Source organism: Uranotaenia lowii, chromosome 2 (assembly GCF_029784155.1).
Source record: "Uranotaenia lowii strain MFRU-FL chromosome 2, ASM2978415v1, whole genome shotgun sequence".
Taxonomy (NCBI): domain Eukaryota; kingdom Metazoa; phylum Arthropoda; class Insecta; order Diptera; family Culicidae; genus Uranotaenia; species Uranotaenia lowii.
In genome coordinates this window covers 429,536,286-429,557,939 of record NC_073692.1, presented here as the reverse complement: position 1 = coordinate 429,557,939, position 21,654 = coordinate 429,536,286, and the positions used below count along the sequence as shown (strand labels likewise).

Sequence of the window (21,654 nt, the reverse complement as noted above, 5' to 3'; positions counted from 1 at the left end):
GAAAAATGAACACTCGTCGTGGCTGCAAGTTAGCAGAAAGATTTGTCGACAGTGCATTAGTTAAGTAACTAAGACTTCTCCTGATATTACCGGCAACCTAAAAATTTTGTGAATTTGTCATAAAAATTCACAAAATTTTAATGTAAAAAGTGGATTGTATTACATGCACTCAATTTTGGGTTACAAAAACCCACACAAAAGCACACCACTGATTGTGAGTGGACACACCCTGGTGCTAAGAGCTCGTGTAGAGCTGTCAAAATAAAAAAGCGCACGAGAAAAGTGCAGCCGACACGCGAAGAAAGCAGCCAAATCAGGAAAAAACGGGAAGCGAAAGGTGCCGGAGCAGGCCGAACTGCCCCGAAAACGAGCGTGCCGGAAACAGCCTTCGAAAGAAGGCCGTTTCACGGGGTTTCAATAAGCCCGAGCCGTGCCAAGGAGTTCGCGCCTAGAATCGCTCCCGGCAGCGCGACTCATTGCTGTTCTTTTTTTTGGCCACAAGAGCCGGATCGAAATCACCGAGCCAAGAGTGATTGGTAGCACAGACACGCGCCCAGGAGCACTCCCGGCGGCGCGAACTAGTATTGTGCGGTGTTTCGGCCACACTACCGGCTACGCATCGAAACTTATCGGGCCAAAGGAATTGGGCTCAGTTAACCCGCGCGCAGGATTATTCCCGGCAGCGCGACGAGACAGTGGTTTACGGCAAGAGTAGCCATACAGTGACAGCACTGTGCTGAAGCGAACCGAAGGATTTAGTTCAATATTTCCGCGCCTAGGATCATTCCCGGCAGCGCGATTTTACATTATTTTCCGGCCAGAAGAGCCAAGCAAGAATTGCTTGACGAACCGAAAGAGTTTAGTTAAATATTTCCGCGCCTAGGATCATTCCCGGCAGCGCGATCTTACATTATTTTCCGGCCAGAAGAGCCAAGCAAGAATTGCTTGACGAGCCGAAGGATTTGGGCTCAGTTAACCCGCGCGCAGGATCATTCCCGGCAGCGCGACGTGTCAGTGGTTTCCGGCCAGAGTAGCCATACAGTGTCAGCACTGTTCTAGAGTAAAGGAGTGGAGTTCAATTGTCCCGTGCCCAGGATTATTCCCGGCGGCGCGAGTTAGTGTTGTTGTTTTGTTTCGGCCCCAACATCGGCCACGCACAGATCTGCATCGAGCCAGAAGGATATTGGCAGAACCGACGCGCGCCCAGGAGCAATCCCGGCGGCGCGATCCACCATCAGTTTCCGGCCAGAGCCGAATTGCGGTTATTAGCAGCCGTATGTTGTGTTGCTGTTGAATTCCTGTGAGACGAGGCGAAGGAGTTTCGCTTGCTTTTCGCGTGCCTAGGAGGTAAACTCCCGGCGGCGCGACCACCAGCGAGAGTGTTGCTCGGTTGAACGAGCCGAAAGGAGGAGTATTTGTGTACCGGCTCGCAGTGCCGAAGGGAATTGATCCGAGGTGGCGATATCACAGGAGGAAACGGTAAGCTTTAGCTAAGGGGGACTGGTGGGTGGATAAACTTTATCTTTCTCGCGCACAATTGCGTATTTTGTTGAGTTTGCCTGAAAGATCTGTTTGGGACAACCCGCGGCAATAACAGACAGGCAATATTATTTGAATTTCCAAACTAAAATTCTTTTTTTTTTAATTAGATTGGAAACCCTATCACAGGAACCGTTTCGGGAAAACTCGCACACATTTAACTGCGAACCGTAATCGTTCTGCTGCGTGCATGCGAGCGGAGCAAAACAGCTGTTTCTTGTTTACGTATCCACGGTTCAATGTAGTGGTGCAAACTGGAACTGTTGAAAAAGGCTATGGCTCTGTTGCACTTTCGTTTACTAGCTGCGTTCAATAAATTAGGATTATCTATAAGTTTTAGAAACTGTATCAATAAATTTGATATTGTATTAAATCAATGTTTTACACAGATCGTTAATATACAATTTCAGTTTAATGACTTCAATATTTTAGCAGATTTTATTTTCCAATATTGAGAACAAACAACACGGACAGCAGCTCGAAGTAATAAAAAAAATGTTGAACAGATCTAGCAATGCTGTGATGCGGTCAACGTACGCAAGAAAAAGAGGTGCTTGAAAAAGTGGACTGTCAAAATCGCAAAATCTGGAGTATTCTATCGCGAAAAATTTTACGGTTTTTCTGAACAAATCCTTCACCCGAGGGCTATGATTTTTGTGGGAAAAGTATCGTAAGCACTAGCGGCCGCCGAAATGGATTACGTTTACATGAGTGGCGATCCGGGGAACCGTGCCGAGGACATTATCACCTTGACGAGTAAGTTTTGTTTATGATTTTCTCCAACAAAAATTTCATTTTCGCTGACTGAATTTTGCTTCGGAGGTCGTTCGAAGGGTTTACTCGTTACATGTTTGTTTAATGTTATTGCTTATGTTTCCTTGAACCCTGTGGCTGTGTAGTGTATGATGATGTGCCAAGTGGTGGAAATTATCCGGCCACGGCCTTCGGCAGCACCTTCAACATTGGATTCACCGAGCCGGAACTGATGGAGCAGGGTGTCGTAATGGCGGACGGTGGCGATCGCTTCGGGGTTTCGACGGTCCACTTCGACACCCAGGCCGAACTGATTTGGATGGGAAACCAGGGCGGCCACGTTACCTCCTACTATGGTCCGACGATGCAGAAATACACCTCATTCCAGGTAATAAACTGAGTTTTCTCAATGACCTACTTTAACAATGATATTCATATTTTTTGCTTAGGTTCATGCCAACGAAATGATACGTCAAATACACACTGTTGATTCGGGAATCCTGGCCCTTACCAGCACAACCCTGCGCCATCAAATTCGCCGAGGTACTCCGAAGTTCACCTTCCGCTCGGATAAAATGGTAGATCTTTTGTGTATGATCGAGCACCAGCCGAACCGGATGCTCATGGGAGGCCACCAAAGTGAGCTAATTGATTTTGACGTGGCCACTTGCACCGAGATGGGTTCAATTCAAGCCGGAGAAAATGGATGCGCTATTTTGAGAAGCCACACGAGATATCTCTGTGAGGGCGATCCATTTGGAAAGATTATCCTGCGCGACCCCAACAGTTTGTCAATGGAACATGAGCTACTAACCCACTCGGGCAGCCTGCTGGATTTCGACGTTCAAGGAAACTACTTGATCTCGTGTGGGTACAGTGGAAGGCAGGGTAACTTAGCCGTGGACAGATTCTTGATGGTGTACGATATTAGGATGCTGAGACTGATTTCGCCCATTCAAGTGCTCATTGAACCGCAATTGTTGAAGTTTTTGCCATCCGACATCTCTCGATTGGCAGTTGTTTCTCCAATGGGTCAACTACAACTGGTTGATACAGTAGAATTGAGTGAACCACGAGTTAGCATGTTCCAAATTAACACATTCAGCACTCAATGCTTGTCCTTTGACATCAGCTCTTCTGGACAAGCTATGGCATTTGGTGATCAGTCCGGACACATCAATCTTATTTCAGCCGTTAAGATCAACACACCATCTCTGCAGTTTAATCCATTTTCCCGAGAAACAGAATTTGCAGATACGGTTGAACCTCTTCCGATGGTTTCAATAACTGATAAAAACTTTCCACTTTCCTCGATTTTACTGCCCCATTTGACTACTGGAACTCGTTGGCTTAGCGATTGGCCAGAATTTATGAACAAATACCAATATCTTAAACCGAAACCGATCAATCCAGAAATAACAGCTACCATGAAAATGCAAGGAACCATCGGGTACGCCCCTAATCCTAAAACTACTCTTCGTAATCAGATGCCCTATTTACTGGACAATGGATCCGCTTCTAATCAGAACTCAACTCCCATAAATAGTTCACAGAAAGGATCCGGCGATCAGGGATTGAAGCTTGTACCTCGTCGCTACCGGAAAGTTGAAGTAAAGTACAGTAAACTAGGCTGTCAGGACTTTGACTTTGAACAGTACAATCAAACCGGATTCGTAGGGCTAGAGGCAAACCTTCCAAATGCCTATTGCAATGCAATGCTGCAATCGCTTTACTTCATAATCCCATTGCGCAGAGCTATTTTGTCCCATTGCTGCTCGAAAGAGTTTTGTCTGGCGTGTGAACTTGGTTTCCTATTCCACATGCTGGATGTTGGCACTTCCAGCCAACCTTGCCAAGCAAGCAACTTCCTGCGCTCTTTCCGTACTGTCCCAGAAGCATCGGCCTTGGGCTTGATTCTGTCCTCTGATCGCAGCAACAATGCGAATGTGAATCTTATAAGCTTGATTCAAAACTGGAATCGTTTTATATTGCATCAGATGCATTACGAGCTGCTAGAGGCAATTAAGAAAAACGAGAACATTATGGTCCAGCAACAACAACACCACATTCAAGATAGCTTGAGAAAAGTTACACTTTCGGCATCGCCAAGGCCATTTATTCCTGGGGCGGAAATGCATGTACCACACCAGGTTGACGAGTATCAACAAATTCTGGATGGTGAAGTTGAGCAATACGATTCGAACAACGAAAAGTACCAATTTCTAGAAGCTGCTACTGGTGAGTTTTACTATTTCTTTAATGAAAATAATTTATAAAATTTCCCATCATTTTAGACTACGAGCAATCAATGCTTCCTGAGGATTGTGATCCTTACATGGACCCCGCTATAGATCCCACCCAAGCTTATGGCAGTTCGGCGAATAATAGCAGTAACAAAGCCTACAATAAAGACGAAACCGAAATTAGCAGATTATTCGGAACCCAACAGAAGAGTACTCAACGTTGTTTGAAATGCAACACCGAAAGGGTTAAGAATAACATCCTGCTGGTGTGCAATCTACTCTATATGGCAAACAACAATCGTTCCGATGGAACCTTCGCCTCAATACTCAAGAATTCGTTAAGCGTTGAGAAAACAACACCGGCTTGGTGTGAAAAGTGTAACAAATTCACGCCCACTCATCAGAAAAGTCGTGTAACCGATTTACCGGAAATATTATCTATAAACTGTGGTTTGGAGACGGAAAAGGAACTCGAATATCTGAAGAAACAAATGAGTCGTCCAACAGCCCAGGTTGGAGGAACTGGTGGCAGTTCGAACGCATCATCATCGTCGGATAACGAAGTGCGTAACGGTGGCAATGGCAAGATGTGCCGTTACGGTATCAACTGTTCCCGAGTTGATTGTCACTTCACGCACCCACGGTTAGAAAATTTTGCTGTTTTAATTTTTACCAGCTTATCATAATTTCAATTTAACTTCAGAAAATCATCACCATCGGTGACTATCTCTCATCCAACTACTCAAACGCCACCACAAAAATCTTGGTTCCCACTAAGCTTCCGTATGACACTAAACGAAAAGGAAAATCTGGAAATCGGCTCACTCAAGAGTGCTTCCACTAGCAGTAGCAGCAGCGATGGGTTTGACCCCAAAGAGATGTACCTGGGCGAAGGTGAGTTAGAGTTATTATTTGAAATTAATGAATAATTCAATGGCTACTTTTTCAATTTCAGATAAATCTCCCCGTAAATCGAAGAACTACAGTCTCTCGGCTGCGGTTTGCTACATCAACGATGGCGCTCAGCGTAACCTTGTGGCACTGGTGCACGTTCCCAGAAGTTATCACGACCTGAAGCAGGTTCGACCGGGCGCATCAGACCCTTCGGGTGGTGTTGATTTCACCGATGGAAGCTGGTATATATTTAACGATTTTAGCATTTCACCTGTTTCGGTACAGGAAGCGGTTTGGTTCACCTTGGACTGGAAGGTACCCTGCGTACTGTTCTATACATCGAGCACCTTGCTTCGCGATGAAGAAGGCTACGGCAAAGAATGTCTTACGCAATATGTAAACCCATTCACCAACGATCTGTTTATGGAGCCGGAGCCTTCCAACAATACGAACACGGAGTCGACGGATGATAAAAATTTCAAGCCCCTAGGTTCAGAGGAAATATTTCAACCGGGAGATTTGGTGGCCATGGATGCCGAGTTCGTTACGCTAAATCCAGAAGAAAGTGAAATTAGATCGGATGGCAAGCTATCTACTGTAAAACCGAGTCATATGAGCGTCGCTCGGATCACCTGCATTCGTGGACAAGGAACCGACGAAGGAGTACCATTTGTCGATGATTACATCTCAACCCAAGAACAAGTGGTCGATTATTTGACAAAGTTCTCCGGTATCAAACCAGGTGATTTGGATGCTAATTTCAGTAACAAACGATTGACTACACTGAAAAACTCCTACCAAAAGCTACGCTATCTCGTCGACAGTGGAGTTATTTTTGTCGGCCATGGTCTAAAGAACGATTTCCGGGTCATCAACATCATCGTTCCACCGGAGCAGATTGTCGATACGGTGTATCTGTTCCATCTGCCCCACCATCGGATGGTGTCGCTGCGTTTCCTGGCCTGGCAGTTTCTGGGCATAAAAATTCAATCCGAAACGCACGACTCCGTCGAAGATGCTCGCACCGCGCTGCTACTCTACAAACACTACCTGAAACTGAACGCCAAGGACGAATTCACCATGGCCCTCTCGAATCTTTACGAAACCGGCAAAAAGCTACAATGGAAGGTACCGGAATGAACTGCTGGAGTGAAAAGATAGAAAATCCGTGGCTTTAATCTTCGAACATACTTAGTGATAACAGTATTGTATTTAAAAACCAACAAAACTTTTCGAAGCAAGATTAAATGAAACCATGCGGCTGAAGTGATTCAATCACGACTATAGTGACATGAGATTTTTATTTTCCAAAAGATTTATTTTGAATTATTTTGGCTCATCAGTTTAGTTTACTACATATATACGTATCTCTTTGTAACGATCATATTTATATTGTGTATCAGTGAAATCAGTGTCGTTGAATGATCAGTGATCTGATCATCGTTCATCAAATATCAAACATCTACAGTTTTAATAAATAGTGGGCACATCAAGGATTGTGATTGTACGATGCATAAAAGAGTGTCTCTTGATTTGTATCACATTCACAACGCAGTTCTAGCGAGAAAAGTCAAAAGGACGTATCAAAAAATGCTCTAAGAGGATCGGAGCTCTACGATGATTTGGCTTTTTTTTATTAAGTGAGGATAACCCTCACCCCTGTAATAGGTCTTGTTCTGTTGAGGAACACTCACACATAAGATTTATGATTTTTTTATGTCACGGACATCTAGGAAACGTTCGACACCGAAAGTAATGAATTAATTGCACAAATCTCAAAGTTATCACAAGAACTGGTACAACGACATGATTATTTCAATGATAATTGTATATGGAACATCACATGCATATAACCATCAACGGATTTCGAAGATTGAGTTTCTGTTTAATCAACATCACATTTATTGGGAGTCGGATCGTCGGATAAATCGAGCGACAAACAACTTCAGCACAATTTTCCAACAAATTGCGAGCCAACCCCTGAGATCAAAATTCGCTGCCACACAAATGGCAATCGCTTCATAAGTTAATCTCCAGTTCAAACGATTGGATTACTCTAGTTTGTGCACAGTACCAAATGAAACCTCCTTTTGTCATCGAATTTTAATGACGGTGTAGCATCCGTACACGGCGCCGCATTTCTGTCGGTGAACCATTCAGTACGCCGAAATTTTTGTTGCCATTGACTTTGAATAGTCCCGAGGGCAGGTCTGTGTCAGCAGATCGGTCAAGGTTGAATGAATCCACTGAGGGGCGCCGCAAAAATTGATGTCTGACTGCTGAAGGTGTGTTGTAGCCATTGATTGAATGTAGGTTTCCAATGGCAGGTGAGCGCATCATGACCGGAACAGATTGTCTGCGGAGAAGCGGTGCCGGTGCAGGACTGATGGAATTTCTACTAGGATGGAATTCCAAATCTTCTTTACTGGTCGCTCGGGGAACGATGGGGTAGTTGGCGGAATCATCGATAGATCGATTGATAGACATTGATGGTTGAGAATAATGTTGTTTCATCATGCGAAACTGTTTCTGCTTTTCGCGAATAAGAGTTTGATAGTTTTGAAGCGACAATCGACGAATGTTATCTTGCCTGGGATTGGATCTGATATGTTTGGCAATATCAACTGCGGCTGCTATCAGTAGTATCATTAAAACCGATAAGAAAACGTACACCGAAGAGTTTGAATTCTTGTCCTGTCGTGTGTTAGCTGGATTGGCACTTTGTTTTCCCATTTTTTGATCTATTTTCCTGTAAAACACATCCATATCGCGACAGGCATTGGGATATTCTTTCATGCGTTCCAAGACCGAGTCAGAGTAGTAAAAATTGTCGCCCGTTCCTCCACCGAATTGGAACCAGCTATCGCCATCCTCCTCGGCATCCACCATCATACCTGCCATTGGTCGACTCAACATCCGGTTCTGAGCTGTGCGTCCACCCGGGCCTTTGATTCTGTTTTTAACGTAAGCTTCCCGTTCCTTGGCTTGTTGGATTTTGTTTTTGTAAAAGTTTACCACCACCAAAAATAGGATAAAAGTTACACAGGAATAAAGCTGCTTGTGTCCGGACGACATTTCCGTTTCCTTTGATAGTTGATTCGTTGATTAGCCAAATATATCACAGCACATCAGCAGCAGCCAAATGCAGTCGTTGTTGGTCGATGAACTTGAAAATTTTGCATCCATTCGTGACGAATGGAAAACGTTCTATGGTCAAATTAAAGAGACAGACTGCTCCTCCTCGGGTACAAAAATCGATACTGCCACATACCACCTACATTATAGATGATAAGCTGAAAAACCAATCGGCGGTCGTTCGAGTGTATATGGTAGGTATGAGCTTGGCGAAGGAGCGAAGGACATGGCCACGTGGAATGGAACAGGTGGTTCACAAAACGAGGAGTAAAACTTCCTAAGTGATGCGGTATTAAAAAGTGATAATCCTTGTTTCTTTCGGCCATGAGGCCGAGAGGCTGAGTGGGTGGTGGTCGGGTGATTAGTGTGCTCATCTCTTCGAGGTCGTCAGTAAGGCATGCTGCAGGGAAGGACAAATTTGCCGGGCGTGTGAAACTAGAACCTTTAGAAACAGGTGTTTTCGGTTCGACATACCTCAGCCAGTAGCAAGCAAAACATTCTCTTTCCAACCAATTCGGAAGAAAGGATAGTTGCGAGCGCATGCGTTACAATTCTAGGACTTGTCTATTGGAATGTGTTTTATACATGAGAAATATGTTTAAAATAACTTGGACAAGATTTTGACGCCTGGACAAAAGGGTGATTCAAGATCCAATAACATACAAAAACAATCGACTTAGTCAAAACACCATGCTAAATCTAATATGCTTTTTTGTTTAACTCTAGGAAGTCGCTAAAGGAAGTTCAAGTTTTATGGAGTTTTGGCACCATTTTTGACCTTGTAAAAGTGAAAAAAGTATTTTAAGGAACTTAGAAGTTGAGCGTTATTGAGCGACCTCTTAGGATTGACTAAATAAGCGGATATTTTGCATGGTGCTTGTCCGACTGAGGAACAATTTCTTTATTTTTTTTATTTTTTGCCAGGAATGCGGTACAATATACCCCTTATTCCGAGACATATCGGTGTTTGTACAACCATACTGATCAGTGCTAGCTCTTCTTCAGCGCCCAAATCTGAGTAATGACCACGAGTATAATATGAGCAAACTTCAAAATACACCAAATAGGGCGTTAGAGCAAGTTCACTGGTGTTCGGAAAAAGTGGTGAAAATTTTGACATTTTGAAAATTTTACCATGCAAAAGTGTTTTCAAAATCTTTGGGTGTTGTATTTTTTACAGAACTGTTTCTTTTTTAGCCGTATGTGATAGAAATATTGCTATTTTTTCATCACAGCATGCGAAACTACAACACGTGTTGTTGAAAATTTTGAAAATATTTTTACATGACAAAATTTTGAAAATGTGCAAAAAGTGACAAAATTTCTACCGCTTTTCCCCAACACCAGTGAACTTGCTCTTAAGTTAAGCTGATTTAAAAAATAATTTAAATATCTTATGAATTTTTTCTCGAGCTTTGAATTGCTTTGAGCTTTGAAGCTCGTAAACTTTATGAAATTTATTCAACAAATGAATTAAATTAAAAATATGTGTGCTTACCTATCGGCCTTCTATGTTCAACAACTGAAACAATAAATTATTGTTTATTAATTTACGTGGGTTAAATTTTAATTGAATTTGAATTGAAAATAGACACCTTACATGCTTAAATTAAGAGTTCACTCATTTTACGCGAGTAAATTGTTTTCCTGGTTTTCCTTCATATGGAAAAAGTGCGCCAAAATGAAGCATTTTCAATTATTTTGAAAATTTCAACGATTTTTACCTGTTCCGTTTTCCACGCGCAAAGAAAAATTTGAACTTGCTACACTCACACTTCTATGCTTTTGAGAGAGCACTAAACCTCCAAAAAACATCCGCTCTCTCAGCGAAAGGGATTCACATGGGGGGCTCCCTCCGGCCCGGTCCGGAAAGCATAGCCCAGCATTAATCTCCCTCCTTATTTGTATTCATTCTGTGTAGATCTCTCTCACCCGTCAGCTGCATTTCATTTCGTTACGATGAAACGGTCAACAGCCAGTTGAGCCGAAGCTTTGTGTCAAATTTAGTTGGTATTTTGATCCCTGCTTATTATTCCGTGAGGTTTTTTTTTTTAAATACAGTTAACTTTTTAGTTGATAAGTATCCACGTTGTTGAACAACGTGATTTTTAGACGCTGAACAACAGTGGTAAGTAATCAAAATACAGATTTAATCGTAGCAGGCACCGGTTGAATAGAATCTGGTTGCCGACATTCACACAGCCTGCTGTTCAGAAAGTGCATCTTTCGACCCATACTATAAATAATGGGGAATGAAGGAGTATGCAATGCATACTAGAGGACTCCCACGCAAGCGTATACGATGACCTTAATTAAGTTTTTTTTTCGCCAGACCTCCAAAACAGATTGTACGTGTTTACAAATATCGAATAAACCGTCTAAAAATAGTTCTTGTTTCCGGTATTCCAGCACCCAGTATCGATGGCGTCTTCCATCTCCGCCAACGGCGCGGCAGCATCCAATGGGAACGGCGTCCACAAGACGGTGCCGTTTGAAGCGGAGAAACAGCCCTCCAACATCACCCTTCTGGAACCAAGCAATGGAACGACGACGGCAGTTCCGGTGGCAGCAACGGCCATTCTGTCGCCACCCCAACAACGACCACCCAGGAAATTATCTTTCGACGACACCGAGATGGAGTTGAGCCGCCTAAAGCTAGGATCAACTAGAAGGAAACTGCCCGGAGTGGTTCTGGCCCTTGCAGCATGCTGTGCCATTGTCGGCCTGATTTTTGGATACCTGCTGCCATTCGATACAAGTGAGTGCGTTTTCTTTGATGTCAAAACTTGTCATCTACCTTAGCTACCTACACGTACCTAGGTGTACCTACGCGATTGCTCCAGGCATCATTTGCATATTTGTCGACCCTAGAAGGTCGGTCGTAGGTTTTTTTTTTTTGTTTATCTGCGAGAATAGCTGAACGTTTTCATTTACACACCCAACGAAAGGGCGAGCTGCGAATGGAGCTAATTTTGTTTACCATTTATAAATGGTACACTGAACCAAATCAGGCAATAAAATTCACTAAATCGTTTTAATAGCTTTTATTTTAAGGAAGGTGGATATAAAGTACTAGAAAATCCAATAAATGTAATGCTAAAATCCTATAAATTGTACAATTAATTTTTGTCTACGATGTACATAGTATAGACTAATCAAAAATCCAATAAATTTTATACATTCGTTCTGTAATACTACACTATATTAATTGTATCTGAAAATCTAATAAATTTCATAAATATGATTCGATATAGTTTTTAGTAGGTGTGGTTTGAATTCAGAACAAATAATTTTCGGTTCAGGCTGTGAAATTATAAAGAAAAACCGATGTTCGTTAAAATTGTTCTATGTTTACAATCATTATAATGATGGATAGGAAAAACACGGAAAATGGCGAATATTGGATTGTAAAACAGGTAAGTAAGCTAAATGTCTCATTATTTTTCCAATTATCAAAATTAATCCTTCGTATCGCTTTCCCCACAGGAAAAAGAAATATTTCGATGGTGTAAAAGAAGCGCCCCATTCTGATGAACGAGGAGATGTTCTTCCGGAGAGAACTTCACCTGAACTGGATATTCAAATTATTTGAACAAGATTCTAGTAGACCCTCAGGTAAGAATATTGAAAATTTGTCTTTATAAATCATACTCAACAAATTTATTCAGTAAAAATATTTCTTTTATTTTTATTTAAGGTAATAAATTTCTGCCCTCGGAAGGCCCCTGAATCCCCAAATCTATTTCCCGGCAAGATTGACTTCTGGAACGATGCTAGTGTGCATCAAGTGGCAATTTTAATCGCAACGGTGGATTAGCAGCAGGAAAACGGAACATCGACCACTTCAGAAGTTTGAACCATACATGCGTCAGCCAGACCTACAGGTATATGTACATAATTTATCAATAAAAACAATCTAAACTTAAATCACGATGTATCATTTAAACGAAATCCGAAAAAAAAACGAAAACATTTATTTCACTGCATTGAACTGTAAATTAAATCAAATTGACAAACTATTACATCCATTGGAATTTCCGATAAAGATAATCAGAACAAAAATCTATACATTTCAAGTTGTGTATACATTCGTAAAAAGTATTGGATTTTCCTTTAGTGCAAAATCACTAAAAAATCTGATAAAGCTTATAGCCAGATTTCGGTCAGTGTACGCTTCGATTTCAACAGGGTGCTGCAAATATTGACTCACATACACTAAACTGTTGTTGATCTGAGCAAAACGGTCAAGGAATAGCAAGCTTTGGTTTGAGGTTTTGAAGCATAATAAGACAACACAACACAACAGGAAGAGCACCTTAAGCTAAGGTCTAAGAGGGTAGTGACGAATGCCACTGAGTGGGAAATTTAAGTTTCAGTAGAGCAATTCAATAAACGCTTGAAACTTGAATTGCAAGAGATAGGTATTAAACTTCAAAAAGTTGATAAGAAACACAAAGAAATTGCGAAACTTTGAATAAAGTTAGCACTAAAAGCTAACTGGATGTGCTCATTTTAAAATGACTTTAACTATAAACAGTATTACAATGGTATAAAATCATTTCACTAAAATTTTTGGCTCTTATCTTTTCTGAAGTTTTTGTTGTTCATGTTATTTTTGCTTTTTTCTTGTAGTTTTGATTTTTATCTTTTTCTATTTACTATTGCCGTTTTTGCTTTTGATTTGTTATTTTTCATAGTTTTTCATTTTATTTATATTGCCATTTTTGTTATTAAAAAAATTACTTTTAAATTCGATATTTTTTGTAAATTTATTTATTTTTTTTTTATCATTTTTGATTTTTTTTTTTTAAATTTTGGCATTTTGGTTTATTTTTAAAAGTTTTGATATTTTTGTCTTTTTATGTTTTTAAAGCATTTGCAATTGTTGAAGTTTAAAATTTGTTGCTTTTGCTGATGAGAGAAACCGTTAACGATTCTATTATCACCAGCGACACTGTACGATTTAGCAAGTGGAAAAATGCACACATTGCTCGCACTCGTACAGAAGCATCAAACAGTTTGTGATGGAAATACGTACTCGATCGAATCACCGAATGCGATTGTTCCATCTTCGCTGGCGGATGGAATAGGGATGAAATCATCGTTATAAAAACTTGCCACTCAGAATGGGTGGCCGGTCATCGTATAGATAACTGAAAATAGGTACAAGCAATACACATATAGGATAAAACCCTGTTTTATCTAGTCTTTATCATTTCGCACTGCTCAAGCAGCTCTTTTTGTTGCTCGCCACACCACAGAAAACTAATCGATATGTGTTCCCTCGAAGAGTTCATTTCAGATACGTTTGCGGCATCACTGGCCACAGCTGAACAGTGGCAGCAGGCCATCGTTCAGCGAACCGTTCTGTCCTTCCAGGACAGTCTTCCGAGGTACCAGGAAGCCTTCCAAAGCCGTATGAACGATACGTTGGCCCAGTTCCAGGATCCATCAGTTTTGTTGTTGGCTACGCTGTTTGGGGCCGGCGTCACCTGGTTTACCTACTTTGTGGTTTATTTGGACAGCAGTATTCCCGGCGTTAATCCACCGACTCCGTTTTCGGCCAGCAAGAAGAAGTAAGTTGAATAATTTTTCGCGAAATATATTTTTAACTAACACTTTTTTTTCTTTTCTAGGAACTTTTCCGATAAAGAAAGGCGATTCCATTTGGGCTACGTGACGGCCCTCTTGAGTGGTCTTACGGTTTTCATGATAATATTACTTGTCGAGTAACTCATACTCATCGTCTATGACAAAGAAAATTAAACCTGTGGCCTTACAGCTCTTTGAACACATTGGCACACATCTGGTTCATCTTTAAGCAAAGATGAACCTTGATTGATCGTTGGCAAACAGAGTGGCTTCAAATTTATCACATATTCTCATAGAAATAATTTAGTTTCAGTTTAGTTTTAGTGTAGAAGGCAAAAAAGTTAAAAGTAATGGCAGCAGGGAAGATTTAGTAATTTTAGCATTGTTGTAAATAACAGTCAGCTACAATTTTTGTTTGTGGACATGAAAATAAGACTAACATTTTTTTTATACTTAAGTTACTTTCCAATAGATTTTATGTATCTTAATTGTATTCAATTATTAACTGAGCATTCGTTTTCGCTCGGGCAGTGAACTTTAATAGTCTCGTTGGTACAAATATATTATCAGTTCCTAAAAGAGTTTTGTTTTTATTGATGCGTTAAATTCGAGAACAATGTCCCAAGAAAAAAGTATATTGTCTCTTTTATTTATTTTAAATCTAGTGTTTTCAATTCATAAATGATCTAAAGCACGCGCTATGATTATTTAGATGATTTAATTCAAACAAACTTCTTAATAAATTAGGTAAGTATACAAATGTTGTCTCATAAAGAATCGAGTCGTTATTCCTAGCTTATCCCCGAAAACCCATAAAAGAAAGTTGAATCTTTCTTATCTGGAACCACATATTAGATTTTCTGAACGAGTGACTTAATTAGATAAGTTTAAAAAGCGATCGTTTTGTAGCAATATTTTAATATAGTACCCTGACCTTCGATATAAAGGTCCAATCCCTTTCTGGGAACAGAAACCTCGCTGTCTCTGAAGATAAGATGAAATAAACGACCCAGTCCTTATGATTCTGGTATCCAACCAAATCAGACGTGTCTTGTTTATTTACTGTTGATTAGAAACCCCATTTAAAGAACCTTAGTTTAGTTACAGTAATGATAAGTTGCAAATTTTATTATAAAATACCGGTTACTAAGAAGATGAGTTTGACTAAAAATCTGATTATCATATTAGATGAATCCGTAGTTTTAGATTCTATGTATGACGACATATATTTTACACACCATTTCAGTTTCAGAAGTTTTAAAGAATATTATACAAATTAATTACGATTCGATCAACGTTTAACATTGGTCACAAATCCGCTCACGGTTTGAAGCCGAGCAGCCATTTGCTCGTCCTCGAGCGAAGCATGTGTAATCTTCAATATCTGCAATCGGGATCCACCCGAAAGGCGGCCAACGCAACGCACCAGATCACCCACCCCAATTCCGGCCATACGAAAGTCTATTTCGTAGAAAACTCCCTGAATAATGGGACCGGATCGATTGCGCAGCAGCAGAATCTTCTCGCAATCGTACGCACCCGTTTTGAAGCTCAATATATTGGCAAAAAGCTCCACCAGGGTCAATCCGTCTCCGGATTGTGGGCTTTTGCTAAGCTTCAGTATATTATCAACCGAACCAGTTATGATGCGAAGCATACTGCCGACATTAGGTTTGGCTGTGCTGGACGAATCTTGTCTGTCCGATCTTGACGGAATCGGTGGGAGAGCTTTGAGATTGAAATTGGACTTACCGATTCGGTTGTGCGGCCTCAAGGGAAGCAATTCGAATGAGCCTCTTTTCGACGACTTCGAGGGTACGGGCTCCAACTTTCTTTTCAGTTCATTTCCATTACTGGAAACTTGATAGTTTTCGATAATCCGTGTAGCAACCGTCGTTGTGCTATCCGGAATATTGGACATGGACAAATTAAAATGGGAAACGCTCGATTCCTTAAAATCGGATGCCAGAATTAAAAGTGAATTTTTATAACAGATTGGAATGTACAACTAAATTTACCGTTCGTTCCGGAATACTTTTCTGGTGAGCGGCGTGGGCTTTCTCTGGGTTGGTAAAGGCAGTTTGCATCATGAGGAACTGCATTGCTGCGGCAGATGCCGCTGAAGCAGGTTGTAAAATGGAACCACTATTCGCCGGACCAGTATTCTGACTTCCGGTTTTCCTGATCATTGTTGGTGTTTCGAGGATGGCCGATGCCGACATCAGCAGAGATGAGTTTCGAACTGGGGCGGGAGTTCTTGGGAAGCCCATCGCTGATAAAAGAATTCGAATATGGAAAAAATGTATTTTAAACTAGTAAAAGGGAATATTTACCATTTCTGTTAAACATTTTCCGTTTTTTAATTAAATTACAATGGGCGATGGGCGCGCTCGCAGTCCCGGTATACGATTTCTCGTGTGTTAAACAGAGAGAGAAACAGCCTTCACTCCAATTTCACTCCGATTAGCTGTCATTCTTATGGAAATCTGTGTAAGAGTAAAGAGCAGGCTTTATTCTTTTTAGCAGGCCCAATCCCAATGCTTTGTTCTTCCATATTTTACTCGTCTCGAAAATCCATAGACAACAGATGATAACCTATAAATTTGTGTTAACTGATGAATTCAGAGAAGATATTTAAGTTTGATGCTAAATATGATCCTGTCAGTTATGAACTATGAAAGAATTGCGTATTCTGGTCGGCTAAAAATAATATGACTAATAAATTACCTTTTTTTAGTAACATAAATTGAAAAATTAAGCTTATGAATGTTCAGTTATGAAGTTGATGATAAATCACATGATTCCATAAAACGATTTTTTCTCAGTCATAAAACGCTTTTTTGACACGCATGTCGCTCGTGTTTTGATTTTTGAAATTTGAAGCAGGGCTTCCATTTTTTTTAAATTTAAAATTAATCTAAAAAAGCCTTTTCAAAGTTTATCAAGTTAAAAAAATGGATTGAATAAAACGTGTTAAACTAAAAAAAAAGGTAAGTAACCCGTTTCAATTAACTATTCTGTAGCATTTAAAGACAAAAATATTTTATAAATGTTTAATAAACGTAATAAACTTACGCTGAAAACATGTTTGAGTTATCAAAAGGCACAATGAAAATTTAATTTTAATAACCATAAGTTTTTTTTAAAATATGTTATGCTTGCAGATATATTTTAAATACAATATTTAATTTGATCATTAACAAATGGATAGGAATATTGTTTTTGGATCTTCATCCTGGTGGACTTCTTATTCCATCTACACATATAGTTTAACAAAAGGGTGATAACCAATTTAAATTTAGATACTATTTTGCTATGCTCAAAGTGATGAAAAGATTACTTTGAAAAGGCTTTTTAAGCCGAAAAATTTCGGAATAATTGTCATCATTTATAGACGGCCACAAAAAACATGTTGACGTATTTGCTAATTTTTTTACCATGTTCAGTCGGCTGCCTGACACATTGTCGAATTTGAAGTTATTTCCTCGGTTTTAGGTCATTTTTAACTGTAAAAATCGCCCCGGAACATCGGTGAACCTGTTTGGGACGATCAGCTTAAACCGATTCTGCAACCATGAGTACAATTCTGGAGAAAATCGCCCAAATCGAGGCCGAGGTAAGTGATTTTTGGAGTTGTTCGACTTTGAGAGGTTATGGTTCATATATTTGTTATGGTTCCATAGATGGCCCGTACTCAACGGAACAAGGCCACGGCCGGCCATTTGGGTCTGCTAAAGGCTCGATTAGCTAAACTGCGCCGGGAACTGATCACCCCCAAAGGTGGCGGCGGTGCATCTGAGCAGGGTTTCGAAGTGTCCAAAACCGGAGACGCTCGAGTCGGTTTTGTCGGGTTTCCTTCGGTGGGGAAATCAACTTTACTATCTAATTTAGCGGGTGTTTACTCTGAAGTGGCGGCCTACGAGTTCACCACGCTTACAACGGTTCCCGGATGTATTAAATATAAGGGCGCAAAGATTCAGTTGCTGGATTTACCCGGAATTATCGAGGGTGCTAAAGATGGTAAAGGTCGTGGTCGACAAGTTATTGCGGTGGCCCGAACTTGCAACCTAATTTTTATGGTGCTTGATGTGTTAAAACCGCTGACCCATAAAAAGCTACTAGAACATGAATTGGAAGGTTTCGGGCTGCGGTTGAATAAACAACCGCCGAACATAAGTTTCCGCAAGAAAGACAAGGGCGGCGTGAATTTGAATGCAACCGTTTCCCAATCGGAACTGGATTTGGACACGGTAAAGTCCATTTTGTCCGAGTACAAGATCCATAATGCGGACATCACGCTCAAGTATGACGCCACGACCGACGATCTGATCGACGTGATCGAAGGCAACCGGATCTATATTCCGTGCATCTATCTACTGAACAAGATCGATCAGATCAGCATCGAAGAGCTGGATGTGATATACAAGATTCCCCACTGCGTACCGATTTCCGCCCACCATCACTGGAACTTTGACGATTTGCTGGAAATGATGTGGAGCTATTTGAAGCTGGTGCGCATGTGAGTATGCATTCAAGACAAACATCACAATTTGTATTTGATCTTTAAATTGTACGAACATTTTAAACATTCAATTTGAATCAATCTTTCAATTTAGCTACACTAAACCGAAGGGTCAATTACCGGACTATAGCTCACCAATTGTGTTGCACCACGAGCACACGTCGATCGAAAGCTTTTGTAATAAGCTCCATCGTACGATTGCAAAGGAATTCAAATAGTAAGTCAAGGTGACAATATAATATAACATGCTTTACTAATTTTGTTTTCAATTTCCAGTGCTCTCGTTTGGGGTTCCTCGGTGAAGCATCAGCCGCAAAAGGTCGGAATCGATCACGTCCTCAACGACGAGGATGTCGTCCAGATTGTCAAGAAGGTCTAGAACGTTCGGAGTGTTAGAAAGCTGGATCAATCGACAGTGTTGTGTAAGTTTATTAAAATTTATTGATACGAAAAACCAATAATGTAAAATGCACATTTACTCAAAAGCAGCTTTCATTTTTTTTTTGTGAAAAAATGTTGGTTGGTTTTTTGGTAATTGCTGAACAGACAGAAAAGAAAGCCGACTAGTTGCTGCTCGTAGATGTTGAAGCTGGTTTGTTAAGTCTGGCACTAAGGTATCGTTTTCTGAATTCAGCGTTGTATAGACTTTTTCTGATCGGAACCACTCGCAGATTAGGAGTTGTAGAACGAACTTTAGAAGGAGTTACTGTAGGTAGGAATCGCATTCGATGGGGTTCGCTCTGGTGAAATTCCCGCTCCGCTTTGGTGGGTTTTCGTTTAAGGTATTTGCCAGTCTTGTGTTGTTCTTCCTTTACTGTTGTGCTGGGGATGGAAGTTGTTAGATAGTCGGTCGTTGCTTCTACCTCATTTGTACTTGTTTTAGTCACGACTTCTGGGCTTTCTGTAATATCATCGATAAATTCCGTTGTTGTGATCTCTTCCGTCTTTACAGTTGTTGCCTCCGCAAAATCAAGCATAGTGGTGGATTCATCAGACTGTGTGGTCGTTTCCAAAATTTCTGGTACAACAGTTACGATTTGAACGGTTTCTCTGGCCGGTGGTGCAGTTGTAGCTTTTTCCGCCATAACGACCATTACTTTCTCGGGTGGGTTTCCCACAAAAACTGTTTCATATTTTTCCCCGGCACGCCACTTTTGTGGTTCCAGATTCGATTCATCGAAATAGAAGTCCTCACTACCCAACGTAGGATAGTATGGCCCACAACAGTGGATCTTCATGTGGTCAACGCACTGGAAATACTGGTTAAGATAGTTCTGCTCGTTCAAACTTATACCCTGGCTGTAACATGTATTGATCGGAACACAAGGACATCGTTTCAGGAGCGCATTTGATTCTAGAGAATTGACGGCAGCTCCAACTACACTAACCCACAAAACGTACAATAAACCGTACATCGCTATTCAATGAGTCGAATCGTTTGAACTTTGTTAGTTTGAAAGCTAGTCCGAACGATGTGCCACGCTTTATATTAATTTTTGAGTGGATCAGGAGTGCAATCTTCCTGACGACCTTCAGTCAATCCGCGGGCTTTTTCAAACGCCTTCAACGACACAGTCCGGTTTTGTCAACCAAAGTATTTCCAACAAATGTTATGTGCTGACTCGATCAGAACTGGAATTCTTTCGGTCCATCATATTTAGCCACGTCTTGTCTAATGGGCATGCTGGCTCATCATTGTCTTTCGACAGGTTGGTTTTTTGCCCGAAGCGTTTGTGAATTCTTGCTTCCAATCAAGCTCGATACGATTTTACCTATATGTATTGTCAATTCAGCACCAAACTAGACCACTATTTGCTATTCTTCCAGATGGTAGGTAGCTCATGGTTATGATCATTTGATCAAAGTCTGTTTAAAAATATGCATAAATAAAAGATTGTTAAAATGCACGTAACTGTCGAGCTATTATTGTATTACGTGGAAGGAAGTATTCTCAATTATCACCGTTGGGCTCTCTAAAAATTTCGGAAGACAGGCATCGTGAATTGGTTTTATGTTTTTAATCCACTAGTTAAAGCTGATAGACATTGACAATAATTACAAAAATTCCCATTTTTTCGACGATTACAAAATTTACCAAAAAATAATGACAAAAATACAAATGAAGAATGAATTCAAAAAATTGAGACAAATTAAATTAGGTAATTGACAAAAATGTCAAAATTTTTAAATTTACAAAAATGACAAAATAATAAAATTATCAATGACAAGATAATAAATTTAGAAATAAAAAAAATCAATAATTTAAAAAAAATATATATAAAATGGCACAAATTACAAATAAGTTAAAAAAAAAACAAAAATAATAAATAACCGATATTGCAAAAAAAAAGATAAAAATCACAAAAATAATCAAAATTACTAAAAAAAATTATTAAATTTACAAAAATGACAAAAAATGATAAAAATAACTACAGATAATTACAAAACTTATAAAAATGACAAATAAAAAATTACAAAAATTACTTAACGTTGCAAAAATAATATAAATTACAAAAATAGCAAAAATTAAAAGAAAGTGTAAAATCGACAATAATGATGGAATCACAAAATTTTCAAAATAACAAAAAAGGACAAGAATTACAAAAAAAAAAAATTAAATAAAAACATGATATAATTGCAAAAATTAAATGACAAAAATGACAAAAACGACAAAAATTATCAAAGTGACCAAATTAACAAAAACGACCAAACATACCAAATGTCTGAAATGACGAAAAAGTTGAAATTGGCAAAAAGCGAAAATGAGAAAATTGCTTGAATTGAAAAACTGGCAAAAGTTTTAAACGGGCATGAATGGCAAAAACAAAGAGCAGAAAAATGTTCTAATTAAAAAATGAAGACAAAATCAATAAAAAAAAAAAACAATATTTAGGTACGACCACGTACAACATTGACAAAAGTGACAAAAATAACAGAAAAAGAGAAAAATGTCAAAATTGCAAAAACTACAAATGC

The 21,654-nt window shown here is 39.8% G+C and overlaps 5 protein-coding genes across 8 annotated transcripts; 3 read left to right on the top strand and 2 right to left on the bottom strand.

Annotated features, from left to right (window-relative positions):
* Positions 1-2,082: 2,082 nt before the first annotated feature.
* On the top strand, positions 2,083-7,228 carry LOC129749747 (PAN2-PAN3 deadenylation complex catalytic subunit PAN2-like). The gene is made up of 6 exons (XM_055744812.1): positions 2,083-2,295; positions 2,439-2,680; positions 2,742-4,530; positions 4,587-5,178; positions 5,239-5,429; positions 5,491-7,228. Exons 1-6 carry the CDS (start codon positions 2,232-2,234, stop codon positions 6,567-6,569), a joined length of 3,957 nt encoding a protein of 1,318 aa, XP_055600787.1. The 5' UTR covers positions 2,083-2,231; the 3' UTR covers positions 6,570-7,228.
* A 3,236-nt stretch (positions 7,229-10,464) lies between these two features.
* LOC129749749 (uncharacterized) lies at positions 10,465-14,735 on the top strand. 3 transcript variants are annotated; one of them, XM_055744817.1, is made up of 5 exons: positions 10,480-10,574; positions 10,638-10,692; positions 10,974-11,322; positions 13,855-14,140; positions 14,201-14,735. In XM_055744817.1, exons 3-5 carry the CDS (start codon positions 10,986-10,988, stop codon positions 14,295-14,297), a joined length of 720 nt encoding a protein of 239 aa, XP_055600792.1. In that variant the 5' UTR covers positions 10,480-10,574; positions 10,638-10,692; positions 10,974-10,985; the 3' UTR covers positions 14,298-14,735. The 3 variants fall into 3 exon arrangements, with proteins under 3 accessions (XP_055600791.1, XP_055600792.1, XP_055600793.1); XM_055744816.1 differs by having other exon boundaries at positions 10,465-10,692; positions 10,953-11,322; XM_055744818.1 differs by lacking the exons at positions 10,480-10,574; positions 10,638-10,692 and adding an exon at positions 10,769-10,912.
* A 517-nt stretch (positions 14,736-15,252) lies between these two features.
* Positions 15,253-16,809, bottom strand: LOC129749748 (uncharacterized). 2 transcript variants are annotated; one of them, XM_055744815.1, is made up of 4 exons: positions 16,718-16,809; positions 16,490-16,642; positions 16,175-16,428; positions 15,253-16,107 (listed from the first exon to the last, which is right to left on the bottom strand). In XM_055744815.1, the coding sequence occupies exons 2-4, from the start codon at positions 16,503-16,505 to the stop codon at positions 15,448-15,450; spliced, it is 930 nt and encodes a 309-aa protein (XP_055600790.1). In that variant the 5' UTR covers positions 16,506-16,642; positions 16,718-16,809; the 3' UTR covers positions 15,253-15,447. The 2 variants fall into 2 exon arrangements, with proteins under 2 accessions (XP_055600790.1, XP_055600789.1); XM_055744814.1 differs by lacking the exon at positions 16,718-16,809 and having other exon boundaries at positions 16,490-16,695.
* Positions 16,810-17,587: 778 nt separating this feature from the next.
* LOC129745944 (GTP-binding protein 128up) lies at positions 17,588-19,166 on the top strand. The gene is made up of 4 exons (XM_055739342.1): positions 17,588-17,772; positions 17,840-18,675; positions 18,773-18,895; positions 18,955-19,166. Exons 1-4 carry the CDS (start codon positions 17,731-17,733, stop codon positions 19,055-19,057), a joined length of 1,104 nt encoding a protein of 367 aa, XP_055595317.1. The 5' UTR covers positions 17,588-17,730; the 3' UTR covers positions 19,058-19,166.
* On the bottom strand, positions 19,104-20,408 carry LOC129745945 (uncharacterized). The gene has a single exon (XM_055739343.1). The coding sequence runs from the start codon at positions 20,091-20,093 to the stop codon at positions 19,242-19,244; it is 852 nt and encodes a 283-aa protein (XP_055595318.1). The 5' UTR covers positions 20,094-20,408; the 3' UTR covers positions 19,104-19,241.
* Positions 20,409-21,654: the final 1,246 nt, after the last annotated feature.

Coding starts and splice junctions, on each gene's coding strand:
- LOC129749747 (XM_055744812.1), top strand. CDS start 2,232: ATGGATTACGTTTACATGAGTGGCGATCCGGGGAACCGTGCCGAGGAC. Junction 2,681..2,741: donor AGAAATACACCTCATTCCAG/GTAATAAACTGA, acceptor TTTTTTGCTTAG/GTTCATGCCAACGAAATGAT. Junction 4,531..4,586: donor ATTTCTAGAAGCTGCTACTG/GTGAGTTTTACT, acceptor CCATCATTTTAG/ACTACGAGCAATCAATGCTT.
- LOC129749749 (XM_055744816.1), top strand. CDS start 10,986: ATGGCGTCTTCCATCTCCGCCAACGGCGCGGCAGCATCCAATGGGAAC. Junction 11,323..13,854: donor CCTGCTGCCATTCGATACAA/GTGAGTGCGTTT, acceptor GTTCCCTCGAAG/AGTTCATTTCAGATACGTTT. Junction 14,141..14,200: donor TTTTCGGCCAGCAAGAAGAA/GTAAGTTGAATA, acceptor TTTCTTTTCTAG/GAACTTTTCCGATAAAGAAA.
- LOC129749748 (XM_055744815.1), bottom strand. Junction 16,108..16,174: donor AAAGTATTCCGGAACGAACG/GTAAATTTAGTT, acceptor TCCGATTTTAAG/GAATCGAGCGTTTCCCATTT.
- LOC129745944 (XM_055739342.1), top strand. CDS start 17,731: ATGAGTACAATTCTGGAGAAAATCGCCCAAATCGAGGCCGAG. Junction 18,676..18,772: donor TATTTGAAGCTGGTGCGCAT/GTGAGTATGCAT, acceptor CTTTCAATTTAG/CTACACTAAACCGAAGGGTC. Junction 18,896..18,954: donor ATTGCAAAGGAATTCAAATA/GTAAGTCAAGGT, acceptor TTCAATTTCCAG/TGCTCTCGTTTGGGGTTCCT.
- LOC129745945 (XM_055739343.1), bottom strand. CDS start 20,093: ATGTACGGTTTATTGTACGTTTTGTGGGTTAGTGTAGTTGGAGCTGCC.